General features: G+C 42.9%; 1 protein-coding gene across 3 annotated transcripts in view; it reads right to left on the minus strand.

Moving 5' to 3' along the window:
- Positions 1 to 26,067, minus strand: part of kalrna (kalirin RhoGEF kinase a) — a 156,895-nt gene that overhangs the window by 19,353 nt on the left and 111,475 nt on the right. For 2 of the 3 annotated variants that reach the window (XM_039599861.1, XM_039599860.1), the window contains exons 39-55: positions 23,762 to 23,840; positions 23,135 to 23,302; positions 9,758 to 9,961; positions 9,108 to 9,193; positions 7,901 to 8,044; positions 7,316 to 7,411; positions 4,990 to 5,108; positions 4,123 to 4,189; positions 3,913 to 4,016; positions 3,759 to 3,828; positions 3,564 to 3,650; positions 3,255 to 3,347; positions 2,913 to 2,963; positions 2,737 to 2,814; positions 2,441 to 2,626; positions 1,771 to 1,942; positions 1,133 to 1,344 (exon numbers count right to left, since the gene is read on the minus strand). In XM_039599861.1, coding sequence (XP_039455795.1) covers positions 1,133 to 1,344; positions 1,771 to 1,942; positions 2,441 to 2,626; positions 2,737 to 2,814; positions 2,913 to 2,963; positions 3,255 to 3,347; positions 3,564 to 3,650; positions 3,759 to 3,828; positions 3,913 to 4,016; positions 4,123 to 4,189; positions 4,990 to 5,108; positions 7,316 to 7,411; positions 7,901 to 8,044; positions 9,108 to 9,193; positions 9,758 to 9,961; positions 23,135 to 23,302; positions 23,762 to 23,840 — 2,016 coding nt within the window. The remainder of the gene's footprint in view (positions 1 to 1,132; positions 1,345 to 1,770; positions 1,943 to 2,440; positions 2,627 to 2,736; positions 2,815 to 2,912; positions 2,964 to 3,254; positions 3,348 to 3,563; positions 3,651 to 3,758; positions 3,829 to 3,912; positions 4,017 to 4,122; positions 4,190 to 4,989; positions 5,109 to 7,315; positions 7,412 to 7,900; positions 8,045 to 9,107; positions 9,194 to 9,757; positions 9,962 to 23,134; positions 23,303 to 23,761; positions 23,841 to 26,067) is intronic. The other variant, XM_039599862.1, reaches the window with a different exon arrangement.

Consider the following 26,067-nt stretch of genomic DNA (forward strand, 5'->3'; position numbering starts at 1 on the left):
GAACAGCAGTGAACACAAGTTTCATTACTTTAATTAGCAGCACACGCTCAGACATCACACAGGTTTGGAATTTGGTGCCGTTCTCAATTGTCCCGATAAACTCATTATGTCTTTATTACAATTATTATTATTACGAACAATAATAATAATAATTAACAAAGAGGCATAACTGATCCAATACTGTGACGAGGAGATGAGGAGTCAGGAGCTGGGGATGGGAGCAGAGTCAAAACAACGAGAAGAAAAATGAACAAAAGCAGTTTAGTTGGAGTTATACTTGGTTTCGAGCCCAAACTAAGGTGCTTCATTTGTGGCTGGATCGAGCATCTTTGGCACACCCGACGGTATATTAGACAGCAAAGATCAGCTGTTTGCAGAGACTGCTTGACTGCTACACTGAGCAGGCATCACGTTATGACCACCTGTTGCTGCTAAACATGATCTGCAACAATACTTAGGTAGGTGATACGTAGCCAAGGTTTTGCCCAAAGCAACACAGTCTCGGCTTGCCTTCCTCCCACAGTGCCAAGTGTCCCCTAGGTCAGTGATGCACCTGGACATTGATGTGGTGTCAATGAAAACGTGATTCATCAGACTCTGATGTGCTGATGCTCACGTGCCCATTGTTGCCCCTATCATGGTGGACATGGTGGAGCTATGGAGCCCTGTATGCAATAAACTGCAGTGCACTGTTTATTCAGTCAGAACCAACAGGAACTTTTCTAAACAACAGTCAGTTGGATCAGACCACACAGGCCAGCCTTCTTAACCAAAGCCATACCAGCTTGTACTGGTTTAACAAGGTCTGGGTCAGGTATGGAGGAACCAGGACGTATGGATGAAAACTGGGCTATTAGAACAAATCATACATGGACAAGGACCGACATACACACAAACTGAACTGCTGCTACACCTGCAGTAGCCTACATTTCGACTTACAAAAGTCTGTTTAGTGCCCCAGTTTAGCGAGTGCCTGGTGCAGTCTGCAGGCTGTGCTTAGATGAGGCAAAAAGGAACAAACACAAAATTCTAAATTCAAATAACAAAAAATAAAACAGAAAATCCTCAAATTAAAAAGTAAAAAAATAAAAATAAAGGTAAGCTGATAATCATATAACCTGCACATACTCACCATGGAGTCAAAACACGATGAACCTCCATTAGAGGTGGAGACTTTGACTTGGCTCTTCCCCTTCTCCGTATTGCAGAGCCCGACCACTGACGAGGGTCGGCTGTGAGAGGACGTGGTAGTTTGATTCCCTGAGGACGAGCGGTTTCTGGTCAGCGATGAGCTGTTGCCTCCTCCACTCTGCTGATTGTGGTAGACGATGGGTGACTGCAGAGCTACAGACAGAAAAAGCACTTTAGGGCCCTCATTTAAGTACAGCAGTGGACATATTTTAGGACATTTTGTTATAGAAGAAAACATGGGGGTCTTTATTTTTGTTATAACTGGGCTCCCTACCTTCTGGGAACGAGCTTAAGAAAGTCACAACAGACATTAGCCTTTGTCATGTTTCCACCTAAACTACTTTAAGACATCACAGCCAAAAAACAACCGTCTTCTCGTTTATGTGCCAGTTTTGTAAAATACAATCGTTTTATTAAAAAGCACGCTAGCTTTAAAATATAAAATAGCATCCCTAAAATTTAGGAGAAAATAACAAAACTATGGAGGACCAAACCTCTAATGTGCTTTCAGAAACATCAAGCTGGAGTGAAAACAAAGTCATATTCTGCTGAGCACAAAGATCCTCAGTGTTTTCTCACCAGACAGGAAGTTGCTTTGAGCGTCCAGTAGTTCCTGAATGTGTTGGACCCAGACCTGCTTAATGTCAACATTGGCTGCCTGCAGGGTGAAACGCTCCGATGATCCGCGACTCAGCAACACAAACTTACAGGGATCATTATCCACACTGTCCTCCAGACCCAAGTAGGATACCTGCGGGGAGATAAGATAGTTTATAGTATTAGACCAACACCATCCCACAAACCACCAGGTCCTCTCCTGCAGGAGCCTGTAGGAGGGCGTGGTTCCATGCAGGTCATTGACTTGGGAACACCTCGGTGTCCTGCTTGAGGAGCTCGGTCTATGTATGTCTGCTTTGCATTTTTTTCCACAATTAATTTCACAAGTATATTCTAATTTTTCAGTCTGACATGCTCATATACACACAGTCTGCTGTCTTTGTGGCTAACCCTAACCCCCATGCACACAAACATGGGCACAGCCTTATTGCAGCCTTTTCTGGTAAATTTTGCAACCGTCTACGCACACGCTGCTCTGTGCTCTCCAATTATTTTGTCCAACATGATCAAATGTGGATGAAAACCTGGTTTCAAAGACTGAAGTCAGGACATCTGTGAGCTTTTGTGATCTTCATAAGTTTAAGCTGGACCAGTTCACTGATCACAGACCTGTAACCCACTTTTTGTATACCTTGATGCTCTTTTTGAACTGGTAGCCAGGTGTGGATGAGCCTTTTCTCAGCAGCTCACTGAAGATCACGATTTGCTCGAACAAGAAGACTCGTCGTTCCTTCGAGCGGGACAGGACGCCGGCGTCTTGCACCGTTACAAAAAAGGTTTCCTGCTGCAGCAGTTTGCCCTGACTGGTCAGTTTCCCCTGCAGAGAAACCAGGTTGATAAAAACATTATTCTCTTAGGCTATTACAGCACACCACACATGTCATAGTGTGTGTGGTATATGTCACTGTGAAGACCCACAAAACTTACCTCAAATCCCTGCAGCCGACCCAAATTCATCATGTCATTACACAGTTTCGGGACCTGAGACATCAAATCTACTGCTTTCTGCAAAAGTCATGGACAGAAATATTTAGATACTTTTTCATTTTAGGAGGATGTGTCGGCACAAACATGCTAGATTGAAAAGCATTTTACATTTTTACCTCAATTTGTTCACAGTCCATTCCTGCCTTTGAGCTGTACTTCAGGAAATCCTGAGGAAGAAGAGAAGCCCAACTTTAACTAGTCTAATCAAGCTTGCTACCATCAACACTTTCATCTAAAAACAGTAAAAACAGTAAAAACTATAAAAACTGTAAAAACGGTTCCTCTTGGCCAAAGAAATGCTGAAGCTTCAACATGCAGAAATGTAAACGATAATGAAAAGGACAGTAAGTCAGGTTAGAGTTACAGTGACACTACAGGCCTGTTTATAATGTTTGGAGCACGGTTATGCTCTTTGACCATTTCTTTTGTGATAAGGAGAGACTGTGTGTGTCTGTCACCTTCAGTAAAAGCTGGTATTTGGTGATTCTCTGGATTGGTTTGATGAGGAAGTCACTGATAGACAACCTGGACTGGATATCTTGTTGGATTCCCTGGAAGAGAAATAACAGAACTGTGTGTCCTTTTGTCCACTTCACACTTTTTTCAAATAACAAATACTCCCAATAACACCACATAAAGACAGTATCAGTCCAGATAATTAAGGATTGACTGTATTTCATATCGAGGCTGAATGTAAAAGAAGATTGCAGCTTAGATCACACTGCACACCTTCTGCTAATGATGAAGAGAATCAAAGCTTCACCTACATCGAAATACGTGTCGTATTCTGCCACGATGAACTCTGACTTGGGCTTATTCTGACAATAAACAACATACATGTGGAGCCTTCTCTCCTGTAACAGACAAAGGAGCTTTGATTAGAGAGCAAATCACTCAGAGAGTAGAGATTACAAATGTACTCTAGTGTAAGTTACACAATCATGACACAGTGTTTATCTAACATGTTTAATGAAGAGCTCAGGGAGGTGTTCATGGTCATCCAGGCATTTCTCCAGTTCTCCTACAAAGAAACTGACAGATACAGATTGTTACTATCCCCTCGCCCCGTGCTTCAGTCCATCATTTCCAACCTTTAGGTGCCGACACTCGACTTACTCTCTGTGCCAGTCATAAATCTGGTGGATGTTCCCAAACACGATTTTGTCTTTTCCTTTCATGTCCTCTGGGATGCCCTTCTCCTCCATCCTCTTCATGAACCCCTGCAGTCAAAGTGTTGACCAACTTTTGAACCCAAATGTACATTTCCTGATGTTCTTTGTTCCTTGTGTTTTTTGTCAGAATGAATTATTCTGCAGAAGCACTCACCTCCACCACGATGCCCAGGTCTTTGACATAGTCCTTCTCTGTCTGAATCAGCTCGTTCAGAACAAACCTGTGTTAAAAAACAAAATCAGGTAAGTTAACACAGAGCTCCTGTTCCTGCTGCCACAAGATACCAACTGCTGTTAAAGTGGCGACGAGGACTAACGCTTTAGTGAACGCTTCACACTGTAAACATTGTTATTTCTTGCAACATCTGCCTCCATTTCACTCCTTAGGGTTACGTGGACACTGTGATCTACTCAGTTCTCTGCAGCTGGAGTCAACGCAGAAAAGAGCTGGTAGTGATGACAACCGATATCACAGTGCAGACCGTTCTCATTCCTGAGGCGTAATATACCGACGATTTGTCACGTTCTCGCGTTCCTATGCTACGCACCGGGTTGTGGATGAAATCCAGTAGAATGACGGTCCCATGTTAATAGATGTTCCAGCCGTGTATTCCAGCCCTAACCCTAACCCGATCCCTAACCTTAACCAGCACTTTAATGGCGTTAGGCAGTGTTTTCCAAAGCGATATAAGCAAAATAAACGTACATGTGTAGCTTAATTCCAAACGGTTCTCATGTGTCCTCATTTTTCCGATCTCGTAATGTAGAGACATGTTGGGTGGCCGGAAGCATAATATACCCATGATTTGTCACCTAGCGTAAAGTGTTACCCTTTGGGAGTGAGAACATGTTGCACAGTGATTAGGTCAGGTGGAACATGAAGTGCTATGGTGGAGGTGGCTTGTGCATATGCATCAAGCAGTACCGACATCAGCTGATCTGTGGCTGTGCTTTTGTTGAACTAAGGCTACACTCCATTTTCTAAATTTTCTAAAGTAGAAGAAAGAGATGCAGTACTTACATCCGTCCTCTCATAGCTTTTGCTCTCTGCTCCTGTTCGGGGTTGCGTGGCTGAACAGGAGTGGTTTGTTCAGGCGGACAGAGAGGGGTAAACCCCGGGTACACCCCTGGTTCTAGACTCTGCAGACATGAGAGGATCAGAGTTCAGGTGATTATGTCTCACCGATTTCTATCAATATCAGTCACATTGAGCATACTCGGATGTTGAATATGTAACCAAACCACACAACCATGTGTGATGACAGCAGAGGGCAGCAGGAGCTTCAAACATCCACACTAACAGCTGCTGAACACTGCAGCAGCAAACTGACACGTCTGCTTTGCTTAATTGCAAATCGTGTCTATTAGATGATAGCAGAGCAGAGAGTAATCAGCCCAGCAGACTTTGAACAAATGTGCCCACATCAAAGCATTCCATTATGTCCTGGTAACATTTTAGACAAAACACTCCAAAATTAAACCGAAGTAGTGTCCAAACACATGTCCTAGATATGTTATACATGTGCAACTACACATGGGTAACTGAAAGACTGCGGGTTGGATGGTCTTCATGTAAGTAGTCATATTTTAGCTGTAAATGTCTCTGCAAGTCTGTCACATACAATCATCTCATACATGCAGTAGTGAAACATTCAAACAGAGACACATGCTGGGGTCCAGACGACTATTCCTTTCAAGATATGTTCAATTTTTTTCACAATTTATTTTGTGTTTCATGACTGCTGAATCTGAAAGACTTCACTTTTATTATTTTATTATTTAACCAGGAAGTTTCCCAAGATTAAAATCTGTTATTGAAGAAAGATGTGACCAAGAAGGAACATCATTAAAGCTTAAGCCAGCCTGTCCCAGGAGTCTCACACTGCTATGTTCTCTACTCTGTGCCACTCTCTCGTTTTCGATCTATTCCTCCTGTTTCTCATATTTGTCGTCTTACTATTTATATTTTATTTGTGCACAGTTAGTGTGGAGCACCCACAATTTCCTTGTACATGTACAATGACAATAGAGGGCTATTCTATTCTGTTCTATTCTATTGTAGAAATAAGGCAGCTTTAAAGGCCTTTTTACTTGCTTCACTTGTGATGTCAACCTTTTACATACAGTCTATGACAAAGACAAGTCCACATGTTTCCATTGTAGTACCAGGTCCACATGAGCACGCTGCCAGACTGTGGACAGACTCCATTTATCACAAATGAAAGCAGCTGAGAATAAACATTGTATGGAAGATTACATTACACATGAATTTTTACCATCACTTGGTTAACAGACTACAAAGTGCTCCACAGCTAATGTTGCCAAAAGTATTCCCTCAGCCATCCAAATCACTGAACTCAGGTGTTCCAGTCTGTGGTGCGGCCACAGGTGTAGGAAAACAAACACTTGGGCGTCCAGACTGCCTCTGCCAACAGGAATGGGTCGCTCTCAGGAGCTCAGCAAATTGTGCACAGCAGCAGTGGTCAAGCATTACAGACCTCCAAACGTCATGTGAACTTCAGATAAGCTCAAGACCAGAGCATATAGAGCAGGGGTCCCCAATCCCAGTCCGCGAGGGCCGGTGTCCTGCAGGTTTTAGATCTCACCCTGGGTCAACACACCTGAATCACATGATTAGGTCATTACCAGGCCTCTGGAGAACTTCAAGACATGTTGAGAAGGTAATTTATCCATTTAAAATCAGCTGTGTTGGATCAAGGACACATCTAAAACCTGCAGGGACACCGGCCCTCGTGGACTGGGATTGGGGACCCCTGATATAGAGCTTCATGGATTGGGTTTTCATGGCAGAGCATCCAAGCCCTACATGACCCAGTGCAATGCAAAGCATCAGATGCAATGGTGTAAAGCAGGCCACGACTGGACTCTAGAGCGGTGGAGACGTGTTCTTTGGCATGACTAATCACACCTGTCCGTCTACCAATCCATAGACAAGTCTGGGTTTGGCGGTCGCCAGGAGAACAGCATACCAAGACATTTTCATACACACCGCTAAACCTTGTGGAAACCACTTTCTCAGAGTGTTCCCAGAGCGAGCTGAGGGCTGGAGGTTGGCCACCGACTCAGTCTTGCCATCAGAGACGCCAACAGTATAGTTTTCTAACAGGAGTCACATAACACCCCAGCAGGGTGAGCAGTCATCATATTAAACCCAATGGATGTCATTCAAGTTCATACTTTTGGTAACAGAGTGTATTAGTTTCATTAGACAGCAGACACGCTGGAGTGGTCGGCACATCGCGTGCTTTCACTATGTGTACGTCACAAGTCATTTTAAAATGAACAAAGAAGAGCATCTGTTAGACCTAACTAACATACACACTCACCATCTTGGTTTTAACCAGTTTCTCTATGGCGCTAACTAGCTCTGCAGCACTGGGCACCTCAGAGGAAGACTGCAGAGAGGTGAGCAAGGACGAAGACTGAGAGAGGACAGGGGGAACAGAAAGTATAGGTATTTATTAAATATTACAAGTAATGATAAGAAAGAAATACAGAGAAAATCCAAGAAACAAAGAGCAGGAAGGAGAGAAAATCTGTTAATTGGCAGAAGAAAGCAGCTACAGATGGACACGCTCCAAGATTGATGTCAGTGCCTGATGCTGGTGATTACAGCTAGTTAAAAAAAGGAAAAAGAAACAAACCCAGCCCCGTTTATTAGACAGCAGATAGAAACAGACGAGGAGAACATGGTTCAGCTGGTCACACAAAATCATCTGTTTTTATACTTTAAGCAGATCCAGCTGTCTGGGATCAGGATCAGAGTAAACCATACAGTATCTGTAAGTAAAAGCATATTTCCCACAGGTAACACTTGTCTAATAACAGGCTGACCTAAGCCAAACCTACAGCAGCCCTGCCTGGGAGGTTAAGATGTAACCTAAGTGAAAAACTCTCCTGGGCCTAATTACCTTGTCATCAGGATCTGATGGGTCGTTGATGATCTTCATACGGGGAGGCAGAGGGGTGTGGGCGTCTTCATCCTGCTCCTCCTCCCCACCACTCTGCATCCCAGACGTCTTAGACAGGATGTTGCCATCTCTACTGATGACTCTCTGAGAGGAGAAACACAGCATCAGCAGCTGGTTACGTACCACGTTACTGGTCCCACTGATAGTGAGATATAACATGACTGTGCGATCCATGAGCCACATATCTTTTCACTAATGAAACAAAAACAATAAAGTGGCAGCTGTTCCTGGAGACTTCAACTCTCTATAAAACCAGTCTGACATCAATGACTGAGCTTATTTCATTTGTAGAAGCAATGACGAATCGTACCTCTAAGCGCTCACGCTTCTTGGTTTGGGCTTTTAAGTAAACCTCGTTAAGCAATCGAAACGTCTTGTTTTTCCAAATTGATTCTATTTATTTCTGTGGATCCTTTCATGGTGACATCAGTCACGTAGAGGCTCAGAAACACTCTGATGTTATTTGATTTATTTTGCCTTTTTCGCTAACACTGGGGATACAAAATAAAACACATTGATCCATGGCTGTGATCGCATGTTTGTCTGTGTGGGTGTTTTTGTGCATATGAGAAGGAAAAACTTTTCACACAAAAAGAGGAACCTCATCTATTTACCACCTGTTACGTAAATGTAAATGACCTCATGTATATCTTAAGATAAAAATAGCTTTTACTGTTGGTGTTATCACATGGATTTCTGTCCCAGTTCATGATTTGGTGTAGTTTAAATAAATTACACTGTTTGTTGTGTTAGTGCCAATTAAAAATGAAAAGAGCGACGGGAATGCAATGACATGAATAAAGCTGTGTAGTGTTACATCTTTCATAAGACAAAGTCAAACATAAGACGAACAAAGTTTGAAAAAGTAACACGTGTGTCATATTTCATAATAAATACAGATATATTGATATGAATGCTCACACTATCTCTGAAGTCAGTGGATTAATAAGAAAGCATCAGTTTGTGAGTGACAGGCCAATCGTCAGGCTGTGATGTGTGTAAAGTCAAACTGTCAGGTGAAGCTGTACCTGTTTCCATCCCAGCACCGTCACAAGATCTCAGCACTGAGAATGTTCAATGTGTTAGTCAGCAGCCACAATGTTTGTAACACAGATCATGAAACCACCTCTCCACTCCCAGTGCTTACCTCACCAGTGACATCATCCTGCAAGGTAAGGTCAGGCTGACCCAGGTCGATACTCTTCCTGGTTTCCTCTTTTCCTGTTCCTGGCCCTGACAACCAGTCACAGCCAGTCAGTCACAGAATCACTTTAACACTCAAACACACACAGATGTGAAGATCTGTCAGGCATTGTGCACACGTCTTAGTGTTCCTATGTGTGAGTGCTGTCAGCTGAACTGTGTCCTCCTCTGCTGCTTGTTCACAGCTTAAATCAGTTTCTTGTCACCAGCTGCAGTGGCTTTTCACCCATTCTGTGTTCATTTTTAGGACTAATCAGTGGATTATTCCAACTTAACTTCTCCTCCCACAACACCACATTTGAGCTAGGGTTCTTGTACTTCGCTGTGTCTTCTGGTTGCTGGTCTTTAACTTTCCTCGTGGCTCCAAAAGGACTCCTTATTTGGAGTTCGAGGGTTATTTTTACATCACACTCTCCAAACATCCACCAGCTTTAATGTAACTGAAACTGTATTAGTAGGAAAGCTGCTACAGCGTAATAACACAAACTGGGAGTAAAGGCTCCACAAACACAAACTAAAGGAGCCTCACTGTGGACAGTGGGGGTGTTTTTCAGCACATTAACATGCCATCAGGACCATTTCTGCCCCTCTTACCTGGCTTCTTCTGTTTGTTATTAGGAAGTTTCTTAACAGAGCTGCCACTGAGGCGGCGGACCGGGCTGGTCAGCCACTTCCTCAGAGTGTTCCCAGAGCGTTTGGGACCAGGAGAGCTGGACTGCAGGGAGCTGAGGGATGGCTGCGGCTGAAGGTTGGCCACAGATTCTGTCTTGCCGTCTGAGCCGCCAACAGTATAGTTTTCTGAAAGGAGTCACACAACATATTATGATTTTTTAAACACATCTGATCTGTTATGTAACCTGTTGCTTTGACTTTAGCAAGGCTGTGTAAAGTGATGTGTGGAGTTAAGCGCTTCAACACTAATCAGTAGGTTTACACTGTAAACAACGTGACAGGGCCGTGCACTTGTATCAGAACATTTTTATTAGTCCTTTATTTATCCAGGTAAACATCTCATTGAGATTAAAGTCTCATTTCCAAGGGAGTCCTGGCATCATGGCAGCAAAAGTAAAAAAACAAACAAACATACAGAGTGTTTCTTCTTTGTCTGAGGAGTCGGTGTGTTTCTGAGAAAATATAAATCCTGCTCATAAATTTCTTTATGGTAAAAAAGAGGAACACCTGGCACCATGCACCGTCTTGAGTGGGATAAGACCCCATATCATCCTTCAGTACTGACATTACACCGTGTTCCAAATTATTATGCAAATTGTGTTTAAGTGGCATAAAGATTAAATAAGTTGTTTGTCAATTAAACTCATGGATGGAATTGTGTCTCAGGGCCCTTTGGATCACTGACACCTGTGATCATTAGTTTGCCAGGTGAGCCCAATTAAAGGAGAAACCACTAAAGAAGGATGTTCCACATTATTAAGCAGACCACCATTTTCAAGCAATATGGGAAAGAAAAATGATCTCTGCTGCTGAAAAGCGTGAAATAGTTGAATGCCTTGGACACGTAATGAAAACCTTGGATATTTCACAAAAACTTAAGTGTGATCACCATAATGTAAGAGATTTGTGGTTGAGTCAGGGCACACATGGGCTCGTGCAGATAAAGGCACAATGATGAAGGTTTCTGCCAGACAAATACATCAGATTAAGAGAGCAGCTGCTAAAAGGCCATTACAAAGCTGCAAACACATATTTGAAGCTGCTGGTGCCTCTGGAGCCCTGCGAACATCAAGGTGTAGGATCCTCCAGAGACTTGCAGTTGTGCATAAACCTTCTATTTGGCCATCCCTAACCAATGCTCACAAGCAGAAACGGCTGCAGTGAGCCAAGAACTACAAGAAGACTAATTTTCAAACAGTCCTGTTCACTGATGAGTGCAGTGCAACCCTGGATGGTCCAGATGGATGCAGTGGTGGATGGTTGGTGGACGGCCACCATGTCCCAACAAGCTGCGTCGTCAGCAAGGAGGTGGTGGAGTCTTGTTTTGAGCCGGAATCACGGGGAGAGAGCTGGTCGGCCCCTTTAGGCTCCCTGAAGGTGTGAAAATGACCTCTGCAAAGGATGTGGAGTTTCTGACTGACCACTTTCTTCCATGGTAGAAAGAGAAGAACTGTGCCTTCTGCAACAAAACCATCTTCATGCAAGACAATGCACCATCTCATGCTGCCTATACCTCTGCATCATTGGCTGCTATTGGCATAAAAGGATAGAAACTCATGGTGTGGCCCCGATTCTTCCCTGACCTCAATCCTACTGAGAACCTTTGGAGCATCCTCAAGCAAAAAGCTATGAGGGTGGGAGGCAGTTCACATCCACACAGCAGCTCTGGGAGGCTATTCTGACATCCTGCAAAGACATTCAAGAAGAAATTTTCCAAAAACTTACAAGTTCCATGGATGCAAGAATTGTAAAACTGCTATCAAATAAGGGGTCCTATGTTAATATGTAACTTGACCTGTTAAGATGTTTTTGATTGAAATAGCTTTTGATTTCAGTACATATGATCTCCTCATGCTGCAAATCCAACAAATGACCATTTTCAATTCTCTACAATCTTTAAAATCTTTTGAAACTCTGTGTGAGTAATAATTTGGAACAGTGCAATTTAAGTTTTTTATTTTTGAAAAACAACTGTTTTCATTGGGAGTTTTGTTCAGTAACATTTGAATTATACTCTAGTGGGTGATGACTATAAAATTATGCTGACTGTCATTTGAATCGACCATTTAGGAAAATTAGAGAAAAATATCATTTGCATTATAATTTGGTTGATGACGATCCACACATCATATCACCTGCACTAATGACCCAAAACTGCACGTTGAAGGCAACATTACATCTACGTTTTAATAAGTCTTAATCTACAGTTATGGGAAATCATTTCAAATAATTCTGCACAGCTATAAATATCTGCTGTAATGGGGACAAATGTGCAGGCAGAGTAAAGCCATGATCTGTGGCAACGAACGTACTCAGAGGTCCAGATGAGCGAGTCTGTCACAAACAAGCATCTGTTTAGCAGCTGCTCCCATGTCTCACACACACACACACACACGCACGCACGCACGCACGCACATGCACGCACACACACACACACACACACACACACACACACACACACACACGCACACACACGCACACATGCACACACACACACACACACACACACACACACCCCTCTATGCTCCCAGGAGGCACTCACACTCCTCCTTCCTTTGCTGCGGCGTCACGTTAGTTTTCATTTTATTCTGTATTTGTTGTTTCTATCACTCGACCCAACTATCTGATTTTAGCATCAAGGGAGGGGCCTGGAGTCTCTCCCAGCCATCAGGGTAGACCCTGATGGCTGGATTAGGACAACCATTTAACCATTCAGATTCACAACTCAAGGTAATGTAGCATGACCAGTTAACCTAGCCCTGCATGTCTTTGGACTGTGGGAGGAAGCAGACACATGACTGACACGGGGAGAGTGCAAATTTCTCACAGAAAGGCTCCAGCCTGGACTCAAACCCACAACCTTTTTGCTATGAGGTGAATATAAATGAATAAACGTATACATGGTCTTTTGGTTGTGGTTTCTGTCTTATTCATGTTGTACAGCCAGAAACATCAGACTGTGTGAATGACTTGAAGAATAAATAGCAGTCATGTGTCAGGAGTGTGCTGCATCAGCTGCTCTCGCACACAGCTGGCAGCAAAGGGTAGAGGCCGCATGTGCCAGATTCCCACAGGAGCTGAAAGAGGGTTAAAGGTCAGGGGGCTCTCCTGAGGTGTTCTGCTGTAGTATAGGTGTTAGGTTAGGAGTTTTTCTTCCTCCTAATCTCTTATCTGGTATTTGAATGTAACATATATATACACAACCAGTCTGTTTCTGGGCTGCAGACGCTAAAACATGTGACAACATGTCACAATCACAAATATTACAGTACATCAGACCTCAGTACGACCAACAGTATGCAACAGTTTATGGTTCAGTGAGCACTGTAGATCTTACTGAATGAAACATTAAATCTATATGTAGATGTGGATCAAAATAGTTATAGGTTTGAAAACAGAAGGTTAGGTGTGACATGGTCATACATCCTCATACGTGCTAATGAAACCCAAGTTTCAATCACAGCAGTAAAACACACAGGGTGTGGTTAGCCAGCCAGCTGCTCACTAACCACAAAACACTGATTGCATTCACTTCACAGCCGTGGTGTCATTAGGAACAAAGGTTTTCTGGAAGTTACAGCGAGATATTTGAAAGCAGCTCAAGCCATCATGTTTATTTTATAGCAAATGTGACTACAGTTCAGCTCAGACACACTCCTGTGTGACAAAGATCTTCCTGTAGTCACCCAGTGAGCAGCAGCAGTGTGGGTTGGGGAGTGTATACTGGAGGTTTCTTTATTTAACTTGTTATTCGAGATAAATGTTGAACACAGGAGCCAAGGTCACCTGCTACAGCGGGGCCGCTGTTTCTCTTTGATAGAAACACAGCAGAAATGACTACTCATTACTGCCCAAACGGTCACCTGACCTCGACCTCACTGAACATTTAAGAGGACACATCACTCCAAGTGCTATGGGGCAAAGTCAGTCATGTGTTTCTGAAGAGTCACAGCTCACCTCTTCACCTTTGTGTTTCAGCACAATCAGTGCTCGTCACCGAGTGACCTTAGCATGTGGTTAACCACAGAAACCTGTTATGAACTTGAGTGCACACACACACACACACACACACACACACACACACACACACACACGTTCCTCAGTGTGCTGCTGTCAGCTGAATAGTCAACAGGAACAAGTGGTAAGGGAGTATAACACACAGGAAACTCTTAGAAACAGCAGCATGACAAAGAGAGGAGGAAAGACAAACCTGCATTGCAATTTATTCGGCATTTCCAGGACTTTAACCCACAGCCGTCCAGACTGTCTAAGATACAGTTAGACTGGTTCAGCTGTTTTTACATATAAAGCCTAGAACTTAAGGCCAGGTGAAGCAGAGGAGATGTGTTGCTTAAATACTAGAGCTCATCATGCACACTGATGTGGAGGAGGCTTTCCAAAGGAACAAGTTTACTCACACTGGCCATTTTTGCTTGGACAATGATAAAGTAGAGCAGTGAGTGACAGGAAGGGAGAGCAACAATGGTGGCAAACCCTAACCAGAAAGACTAACCAGTCTACTTTAATGCCTGAAGATATTTTCTTATATATAAATTACTCTTTTATTATCACCCTAATATGTCATCATACTCAAATATTCCCAGTCCAAAACTTTATTTTTACAAACAAAACTCTAATTAACCAGTGGTTATAAATGATTAACATCCCCAGTAAACCAGTAATAATACAGTACTGGCAGCATTCAGGATAACAGTGAGCAGTGTGGGGACTACACAGAGCTGTGGTGCCATCCGGATGGCCAAAGTCAGGTGAGAACTCACAAGGACGTCATTGTTCGACAGAAAGACAGAGTGACTACTGTTAAAATTCCCATCACTCAGTATATTTAATCATAGTCTCACACACAAACACACACACGTACACATCAGGTCCTCTCAGTACGTAATAAAGGAGCAGTGCTGAAGCAGCAGAACAAGGTTTTGGTTTCATTCTCTGTCTCAAACTGTGCTAAACACCACACACATTCACTCACTGTGTCCATGAATGGTTCTATTGATACAAAAGTACTGAAACTCAGGCCTATTACGCGAGATACGTGGACACACACACACACACACACACACACACACACACACACACACACAAAGCATGGCTCCTTTTATTACTCTACTTCCTGTTTTCTCTTGCTGAGCAGAAACTTCACAAAAACTTATGGCATGTGATTTAACAGCTGAGCACGGAACAGTGTTGGGGAGTAATAGAATACATGTATCGCCATTACGTATTTCAAATACAAAATATGAGTAACTGTATTCCATTACAGTTACTGTTTAAAAAGGTGGTATTTAGAATACAGTTACTTTGTTGAAATAGATGGATTACATGGCGGTACTTTCCTGTTTCATATGTTCATATGTTTTTGGTAATTCCACACCGGTGGAAACACAAACAAAACACACATTAAGAGGCTCTAATGTCTGTGTCTCAATCTCGCGGCTCATGTCACGCAGCCTGCATAATGACGTTGAGAAATATTTGTAAAAAAGCCCAAAACAGTGTAGCCTCATGGGCGGTGTAGTCCGTGCTGCAGGGAGAATGGACTGCCATACTCGTTATGTGTCTGTGAGCAAGAGGAGGGAGAAAAAGGAAAAGTTCGAGTTGTCACCGAGCAGAAACGGGAGCTGGAAGCATGTAAATATAATAATAACCACTGCAGCCAAACAGAGTGCCTGACGAGCCCAGCTGTAAGTAAGCTATTAAGACTCGACTGTACGCTGTGTTCGTGTTTTCCTCTGAAACAATAAGTTCTGTTGGAGCAGCCTTTCAACGCCTCTCTCTGTCTCTCGCTAGCAAAGTTGACCCAGACAACAAAGTAAAGCTAGTTTTCGGCTACGAGCCCGACACGAACCCGGCGTATCAGCCAGAGGTCCCTTTACTACGGTTCGGAGCCGCGGATCTGTTTTATATCTGCCATGAATAGTTTTCTATACGAGATCGCTGCAAAAAGTGCAGCCTTACCTAATGTCCACCTACTGTTACTCATTTATATTAAGGTTTAATAATCTAGTTGGTATTGGTATGGGGAGTAACCTTCAGTAATAGTAATAAATCACACAGCAATAGTACATTCATGTAGCTGTAAAAAGCATGATAATATAAAGTAATCCAAAGTATTCAGAATACATTACTCTCATTGAGTAACGTAACGGAATACGTTACAAAATACATTTTGGGACATGTAATCTGTAATCTGTAGTGGAATACATTTTAGAAGTAACCTTCCCAACACTGGCAGGGAATCAAACCTCCACTTGGTGCAGCATCAGCACCTAGCTTTGTTTGGAGCCAGGACATCGGTGTTCTTTGAGCAATGTATATATTGTGGGTCCACCACCCACAGGATGGGCCGTAGGGGTTTGGTTCTTAGTGGATTGGGTGGAAGTCAGAGACGGAGGGCCCGGCACTCCGATCCCCGGCTTCTGGAATCTTATCTTTAGTCTTATGGTGCTTTTGCACAGTATTTGAACCCCACTAATACTAATGTAGTCATCACCAAGAGATGCTGCATAAAAACAGAAGAAAGAGACTAAAGTGTGCCATAGTTAGCAGTTAAAGTGGGCCGGTGGTTTTTTTTGGCACAGCACCAGAACGACTGCAGGTGTCCATCAGTTTCAGTTGTGGTAATTCAGCATCCAGCTAGCCGAGACTGGTGAGCATGAAGGGAATACGATGTTTTCACAGGTTGTTTCAAATGCAATGTTTCTATCAGCTCAACAAACATCAGCAAACACACAAACTGTTTGTGTGCAGTTTGTCGTAGAGCGCGTTGCAGCTAAAGGTCCAGCTGCTGTAATGTAAAGAGAGAGCTAACTTCACTCAGAGATGGAGAAAGATAAGACAGATGGACAGGAGAGGAAGAGGAGAGCTTAGAGTTAAAAGAAAAGGGCTGCTCAGTGGGGTTTGATAGTCCTCATGTTTTAAACCAGATATCGGGTCTGTACATGTGACATTATGTTTTTACATATTGTAAAACAAGCTGCAAAACAAACTGAGGTAGACTAGCTGTTTTATTATACAGGCAGTGCAGGATAAACAGGTTAGTTTGCTGTACTGTGATGGATTTAGATCAACTGATGTAAAATCTACTGAAGCTCTTAATAGAAACGACTGAGTTGTGTTTCTTTTCTTTACACTGAGCCATTGAACTGCACTTTAAGCTCTTCCTCACTCGTTCTCTGTTTAGAAGCAAAGTCACCCTTTACAGTGTAGCAGCAGAAAATAGAGACGACATTTTTATATTCCTTCTTTTTCTCTGCTGATCTGAGTCAAGCTGAGAATATTCATTAGGATAAAAAGTTTGTACTGCCATCGACTAAATGACAATAATACATTAAGGTAACTGAACCATCAGGGTTGGTAGAAATGTCCTTCAAAGAGCTACTTTCTTGCTTTGAGGACATTTCAGAACATGTACTTTAATTTGAGTGAAGAAGTTGAATCAGTGCTTCAAATACAGAATATCTGTACTTTTGCCACCTCACACAGTTTGTGCGTTGCCTTTTCTACTCCCGTCGTGTGTTTTTATCAATGACAGGAAGAGACACTAATCTGGAAAGACTTCATTCCTCTCATACCGCTCACTTTCTCTAACCAGAACCCTTGTACAGACACAACCATCACACTAACTACTGTGTTTGATTTGAATGAAATTCTGCAGCATTTAAGTGTCAAACACATTTGTGTTCTTTTACAGCTAACAACTTTATCTGGACTTTTCTTCTTCATTGCACAGTCAGGTTTTCTAAGATGGTCAAACGGACAGTTTCTTGGCTGCATAGCTGCAAAAATCTGATTCCAGAGATCACATTTGATCTGCACGCACACAGATCGAGTGATAAAAACAGCAAAGCATTACACGACTGTACATCGCAGATAATTAAGTAAAAATCAGATTCTCCCATAATGACTCAACAACATCTTTGTGTTGGACTTGTATTAGACACTTTAATCCTCTCAGCGGAAATATCTACTGGACTGCTTCCTGATTGACGGACAGCAGTACCATCAGTAGCAGCAGTGGAGCTCCACCCTGTCTTAAAATGAACGAGCTAATGCAAAATCATTTTCAGTCTTCTCAGTGAGAATGTGTCAAACAACAACATTGATTAAAGGAAAGGGGCTGCGCGTTTCCCCGCAGTGTCACATCTGTCCAAACTGCACGTAACGATTCATTTATCACTATTAATCCAGCTGCTGACGTCACAGACGAGTGTTTTTTGTCTCTGACATAAGGCACAGGACTGGAAATGCATATGGTTTTGTACTGGAACAGAGTCTGTGTCACAGCTATTAAAACATTATCAAACTTTTTATCAGACTTTGTCAGTCAAAGCTACAAAGTCAAAGTCAAGACATCTGTGCTCACGCTGACAGCTTCTACTGGGCTAGAGCTCATATTTTGTTAAACTGGATGAGTTGCACCAAAAGCATAAATAGGACCAAAGGAACTCTATTTGAGGATGACTACATCCAGCTTTGTTCAGCCAGAGGCAGAAAAGCACCTCCTCCAAAATCGTAGCGACAGTCTGTGAGGCCACTGTGATGTCATCCATTTTCATCTGTACTTGTAATTTTAAAGACTCAGTGTCTGAATGTGGCTGCAGCCATGTTTGCTTTTTTTGAGCCAGAGATTTGATAAAGTAAAGATCTGTTAATGCTAGCAGGGTTGGTTGTCAAGCTGGGTCCAGAGACTGAACAGGTGGATCACTAACAAAACGTTAAAATGTTGAAAACATAAAAGAAAATGTTGCTTTCTTTACAGGTTTGTCAGTAAAATCATCTCTCAGTGACAAAAGAGAAATAAAGCAGAAGCCCTGTGTGGTAAGCAAAGAGAACGTGATGCTCTTCACTGGAATTCAATTTCCATTTTATGTGTGGTGCTACGAGTGTTTCGAAGTGTTTCTTGTGATATCTGGGAGCACGAAAAGGCTACAACAGATCCTGTTCTCCTTTCACTTCACTTTCAGTTTGCTGCTCACGCTCTCTGAAAACATGGAATTCAAAAGATGTACAGTATGTACCGTCACTACTCAGTCATCTCTGTCACCTCCATTTGAACCAGATATCTACTCTTTCCTCATTTCAAATGTATGAATAAAGTCAAACTGGAGTCAGCTGTGTTTGCATCATCAATGAGACAAACCCATCAAACAGTCGTAGTGAGGCTTCAGCTTCAGGTTGGACGAGACCGAAAACACCGAATCTCAGCTGATGAAGCAGCATAATGTTGTCTCTGTCCATTATCTCTGCTCAGAGACTCTGTGTGTGTGTGTGTGTGTGTGTGTGTGTGTGTGTGTCCCCCTAAGGATCAGAGTCGTTTCCTGCTCATTTTCAGGTTTAATGGCCAACGGACAGGACGCAGGATCACTTTAAGACCCCAGAAGTCAATTATTTAGTATTTCCACAAGTGAATGAGGAAGTGTCTTTGTGTGTATGTGCCTGTGTGTCTCAGGAAAAACATGGCGTAGGAGTTTCCCTTTTCCTTACATGAGATGAGACAGTTTTCAGACTGTGGTGTCCTCAACAGTTAAACTGAGACACGGGGTACCGCCCTCTGCAGGCGGCTGATCAGCCGCTGAGACGGCCCTGAACCGTGGACTGTAGAGCTGCGTGTCTCTGGGTGTACTGTGCCCATATTATTTGGATGGCGTGTATAAACAGGTTCATATGAACCTGTTAAAATAATGAACTGAAACTAGTGTGACCAGTTCAGCTACATGCCAATCGGTGCACTCTACACAGTTTTTAACATGAAACTCGAAGGCTTGTTAGGCCAAAGTCCACAGTGTGTCCTCATGCACGCGCACGCGCACACACACACACACACACACACACACTGAGTGCAGCGACACACTGATTGCTCAATCAAACATTTGACTCTCCAGACAGACGAGAAAGAAAGTGCCCTTTCACACACAGCTTCCTTTTTCACACTTCATTTTCAATTCAAATGAGTTTCCAGTGATGCCCCCAAAATTGGAAAAAGACAAATTTCCTTCATCTGTCCACAGGACTGGTTTATTCAGTCACTCAAATCTGTCAAAGTTAACTAATCTGTCTCACACACACACACACACACACACACACACACACACACACACTAAGTCATAGAAAACACGAGCCAGTGTTCAGTGAGACTCCTGTAGCCACACAGAAGTCCAGTGTGTTGTGTGTCTGTGTCGCACCTGTGCCGTTGTAGCAGCAGCAGCAGCAGCGGGAGAGGACCCATCCACAGCAACGGCCGACTCTCTTCATTCTTGCTCACACACACATCCTACACTCACACACACACACACACAACCTCAGACACACCTCCCTCCAGTACGTCCGACTCAGTCGCTAACCAGTTCGTCAGCTTGTTCCTGGGCTGACAAAGAGTGTGAATTTCAAGAGCTTCGAGTCCACACTGCCCAGATTCAGCAAAGAGAGAGAGTTTTAGTAATGTGGGAGGAGAAGATGGAGGAGGAGCATACATTCTCTCTCTCTCTCTCTCTCAGACAAAGTTGTTCAGTTTCTCCCTCTACCTCTCCTTCCCACACGCTTTGGCTCAAAGGAATACGAGTCCCGGTTAATTATTCGAGCGGGCACCTTCCTCGTTGTGGAGGGCAGAAACTCTGGATCCACACAGGGAGTGTTTGAAGCCACAGTCAGAAGATTCATTTGTAACAATGTAGCAAAAACGTCTCTTTGCATTAAAAAAAAAAAAACGAGACAGCTCCCTGACGTGTGAACATTCACCAGCAGCAAAGTGAACTAATACTAAAAAACAACATGTCCTTGTACCTAAGTGACAGAAGAGGTCCCACCGACTCCTGACATGTGTTTTACATTTCCCAGTGCCTACGGTGTGGCAGTATGTCCACTGACAGCACTCATCATTAGAACTGCAGAGGCTGCTGGCACAGCTAGAGCCGAGTCAGCAACTTTATTATTAAAATTAACTTGTATTTATTTTCTGATCTGACTTTTACTTAGTGGGCCCGCTGCATCTGAACGAGCAGAGAACTGTAAACAGCTTCCTGCTGTGTGTGCACTGCAGCAGCAGCAGGTAAGACAAAGCACGCGCACTTAGCCTAGATAACGTGCTTTCACCAGCACCTTTTCCCTGCAGTGTCCCATTTTGTTCATCGTGTATATCTACTGTCGCTACGCAGCAAAAAGCAAAGAGAATGGAACTGTGCTGCAGTGCTCTGTTGTAAAGTGCCAGTTAATTATTTCCAAAAAGCTTTCAGAAAATGGACATAATCAAAACTACAGTTCATATCTCTGTCATGTTATGTTCCCATGTTCCTCCTGCTTCCTTATGACTGTGTGTGACAGACACCTGACGACACATTCATGAATGCTGTAAAAATCTTGGGTACCTTAGAGTACCACAGTGTTCTTAAGGGCAAAATTAGTTCTCAGGAGAACTCAGTGTTTAAGATCAGTTCAAGGAATTTTCCAGGAATGGAGAAGTGCCCTAAAACTGTCTTTAATGTGATGCGTCGCAGCTCTTAGATCCTCTGACGTCCAGCAGGTCTGACTTTCAGTTCAGTTAACATTAAACCCACACTTTCTTCACAGTCTTTCAGAGGACAAGGAGACCTACTTTACAGAGCAGTCACAAGACTCGAGACACACAGAGGGAAGCTTGAAACAGCTCGGTGGCACTTAAACAGGGTTAACGAGCAGTTTTGACTAATTTATTAACAAATTGATGATTGTTAATGACAAATCCATCAGCTTGCGGTTGCTTTTAATTCTCTTGTTATCTAACCAGACATGTTCAGTTTAAGTCACATGATACAGGAGGAGTCTGCATTGGAGTCAGAGCGAGGCTGATGGTTCTGTCTGAAACTACTCTGGAAAAGTCAGCCCCACCGTCCTGGATGGGAGCGCCTCCTAAATGTGCGCTATATTTCCATGTGTAGCGGCTGCAGTTGGCCAATTTGCATCGCTCCGCACAAATACAAAGCGCCCTTGTCATTTTCTCGAAAGCAGGAAACACTGTGGCTGCAGCAGGCAAATCAGCTGATTCTGTGTCTGTGTGAGTGCAAGTGAGACAACAGTGTCGAGCTAACCTCCTCCGTGATGTCTGTAAAGCTGGAAACAGACTGTCAGGAAGGACGGTTATAGAAGGAAACGTAAGTGTGTCAGTGTGTGTTTGACTTAGTGCATTACTCCCATTTCTCCTCAGCACACACAGATATAACCTGGGACAGGTGCAGGAGGAAGGCATTCGAGCAGCTCAACTGCTCCCTCTGTAGGACAGACATCAGACTGCAGGTGGAAGGATGGAAAGCTGCACCTGAACTGACAGGATGTGTCAGCACAGGAAAGCGTCTTCAAGCTCTTCTTCAAATTTTAATGTTGCGTGCCAAAAATTGACAAAATTTCACCAACTGTCCTTGTTTTTGGCAAAGTTAATGGAGATATAGGATCATTTAGTCATTCACATTATCAGTCATCTCGTCTGTCAGATATTGCTGCTCATGTTCACAGCAGGCTGAGACAACAGCCAGGGTCCCAACAGGCAGGCTGCCACTGTGCATTACAGCAGGACAAAATAGATGTTTGCTTCAGTTTTAGAGCCGTTACACGTCTAGGATCATCCTGGGATAATAATGCACACACTCAAAATTCAGACATGGCAGTAACAGTGAAATGAAGAGCACCATGCAGTAAGAAGGCAACATTTTGGAACGTGTTTGAATTACACTCACTAAAAACAATTTGTCAATGAGCACACTTCCCCAAACAGGGTGTCAGAAACACCAGAGTGACTCTCCAAAACTAACAGCCACACTTTCCACGTTCCCTCCATGTGCTCGGGATCAGGATGTGTGACTCCCTCCATTAAAGCCATCTGTTAGACCCATCACACCTCGCCCAACAAACAGAAATGCAGATACACATGGAGTTCTGCGCAGTATGACTAATGTCCTCATCTCATCAGCAGAGGTCAGTACAGACCAGCTCTGCTTCTGTCAGCCTGGTTAAATATAAAGACGAGTGAAGATCATAACCTCTCTGAATGGTAACATGTCATTGTTTTAAATTTACTGTAATTTCTTCTCTTTTCCCCACAGTGTTACCAGAACTCACATATATAGGTACTATAACAAAAACAGTGCATAAAGAGATTTAAGAGATTAAGTATTACGGATAATTAAGAGATTTAAGGCTGCTTAGAAGCTAATGAGCCTATAGTGCATATTTAATGACATATTTTTACCCTTCGTGTTGGTTCCTCCTCAGAAAGCATTGGAAACAAAGATAAGTGACTCGTCTTCCTACCTTTCCCTGAACTGAAGAAACAGTCCATCTCCACGCTAGAACGTGAGTGTGAAACACAGAGGACAGACGTAGGAACCAGTCCCTCCTGCGGTGGGCTGCGGTCAGTGGTTCGGACTAGACACCATCCGGGCCGCTCGCTGGGCCGCTCCAACAGCTCCACTGTCTGACCTGGAAAGTGGAGAAGATAAAAACTATACTACAAGGTATCGAAGACAGGTCATAGATAAATGTTAAATAAAACAAATAAATGAAGCTTGGATTCAGCAGGCTCAACCTAAAAGGTGGATGATGCCTCCACATCTGAAAACTGAAGCAGTGGTTGGAGCGTATGGCCTTTATCTCTGGTTTTAAGTGTCACTGAATACAGGATGATGTTTATTTTTTCACTGATGGTCTGACTAAAACCGTAACCATACAGCTGTGACTGAGTGTTTCCTTCACATATTAAAATAACTGCCCAGAAGTTTTACCACAGTGAATGCTGAATAACAGACTCACGTCCCAGGAAGAGCTCATTAGGAAATGTGTAATGTGGATATGTGCGTGTTATGTATAAAGTTTGTGCTTTAAGAAACGTGAACTCTGAGTGTGAGGGATTAAATCCATGTATGAATAAGCAGAACGCACCTGTGCTGACAGACATCTCTGTGCTGCATCCTGCTGCAAAGTCCTGGAGAACGACAGTCAGCTCACATCCACCAGAGAGCTGCAAACAGACGACACGTGTCACACGTCAGATCATCAGCAGTTTAATAATAAAGCTTCAAACTGAGCTGTGTGTTCAAAACACACGTTCTGTTCACAGTTTTCACTTTCAGTCATTTATCTGCATTTAAGCTTCTGAAGAATTCGCTGCTGGTGGCAGAGAAAAAGAAATGTAATCCAACCCTGAGCCAGGACCAGCATCAATCCCTGTTTACACCATAAACAGCTAGAGGCTAAAAGGTAGGCTGAAACTGGTACTTGATGCTCGTGAACTGGAATTCAGGGCTGAAGAAACAGGAAAAACCAGGAGCACAACCACATCCAGTCCTGGTCTTTCTTCTTTACATGCAGAGAGAAAGTCATGCAAGTTCTAGGCTTACATCAGTTTTTGGTGTTAGAAAAGTGAAGATTCTGCTTTCCTGTTTATTATTGGGAGGTGTCGAATAGACCGCACACAATGTGCACAAAATCAGGAACAAGGTCAAAGACATTGGTGCTGCCGACATTTCAGAGTAAAAATCTGAACCAAAGTTATTCTGGTTAAAACTCAAAGACAAAGACCAACCCATACTGTGCTCACAGAAAGAACTGAAATTAAATATAAACACACAGGAAATACATTTATGTTTAGTTTCTGTTGTTTGTAGTGACCAACTAAAACTAAAGTGGACTGAAACAAAACCTCAAAATGAAATAAGACTAAAAACTACAAGCAGTGACCTGAATGAAGTGGACCAAACTCTGGAATGACTCATTGATAGACTCAGTATGAGTGTATCATAACTGTGTGTACAAATTCTGAATCAACTACCAATATCACGCAATGTTGTGTTATCAAAGTTAAACAATAACGGCATAATGAGAGTGAAACTATGTCATCCACAATTGGAGCCATAAAGTGTCCCAAACCAGATTATTGCAGCAGCTTCATGAAGCTGACGTCATGCTGGCGACGTGCTGCAACACACCACTACTGAACTGAAACCTGCTCATGAACAGACAGCTAAACACAATCCGATCGATGCAATCTGCTTTTGTTTTTTTTAAAACTAATTGTATAGTATAGAATCCAAAATCCAGCTCAGTGTGAACATAGTAGTTTAGAGGTTAACGCTGTTAACACTGGTCTAAACTGACCACTTGCACAGTAAGAAGGTCGGGGTTCAAACCCAGGCATGGCTCTCCTCCCGCCGTGTGCCACCATTAGACATTTTATCAAAACTGACATGTTTGTCTTGTTACTATGAATCAGATACTCTTATTTCCACCAACGTTTCCAGTATTTCTTCTGCCACTGCAGGTTCATCATTTATACGTCACACCCTGATTTAACTCTAACTAGGAGGGGGAACCCTCGTCATATTTCGGACCTGCTTCTGGATGTACATCAGAAGTTAGTGAAACCGTCTTTATTGATATACTTCAAGGTGGCAAAACTCATCATTAAGAGTGTAAGGGAGGAAAATCTTAGCTTTATGGGGGAAAGTTCAGGAATATTTGATTCCTTAAAACTTTACAAGGTTAAATGGACTTAAATGGACTCCTGACTCAAATGGAGAGCGGTCTCCACTTTCAGATTTCTGGGCTGATCTCACCCGGAGCCACTGGACCCTCCTACTGTTTCTATTCATGCACAGCTGGTTTTGTTGCAGTTTTGTTTTACATACGCACTGACAGTAAAAGGCTTTTCTATCCTATTCTGTTCTATTGCACTATACTCAAAGCACTTTCACACTCACACTTACACATCACCTTATCCTGCTGTATATACTTGGACATACAGATGGAGGAGCTGAAGCTCCAGGTGCTAAAATCCTACAGAAAACAGCAAAAACAAACAACAACAACAAGAATTGTCCATTATAGCTTTGTTTCCTGTTCCCACACTGAAGCCTTTTCTGAGTCGTGTTCTTCGAAGAGTTACCAGTATACACGGAGTATACACGGTATACAAGGAGTATACACGGTATACACGGTATACACGGAGTATACACGGAGTATACACGGTATACACAGAGTATACACGGAGTATACACGGTATACACAGAGTATATACGGAGTATACGGAGTATACACGGTATACACAGAGTATACACGGAGTATACACGGTATACACAGAGTATACACGGAGTATACACGGTATACACAGAGTATACACGGAGTATACACGGTATACACGGAGTATACACGGAGTATACACGGAGTATACACGGTATACACGGAGTATA

This window comes from Oreochromis aureus, linkage group 16, assembly GCF_013358895.1.
Source record: "Oreochromis aureus strain Israel breed Guangdong linkage group 16, ZZ_aureus, whole genome shotgun sequence".
NCBI classification, from domain to species: domain Eukaryota; kingdom Metazoa; phylum Chordata; class Actinopteri; order Cichliformes; family Cichlidae; genus Oreochromis; species Oreochromis aureus.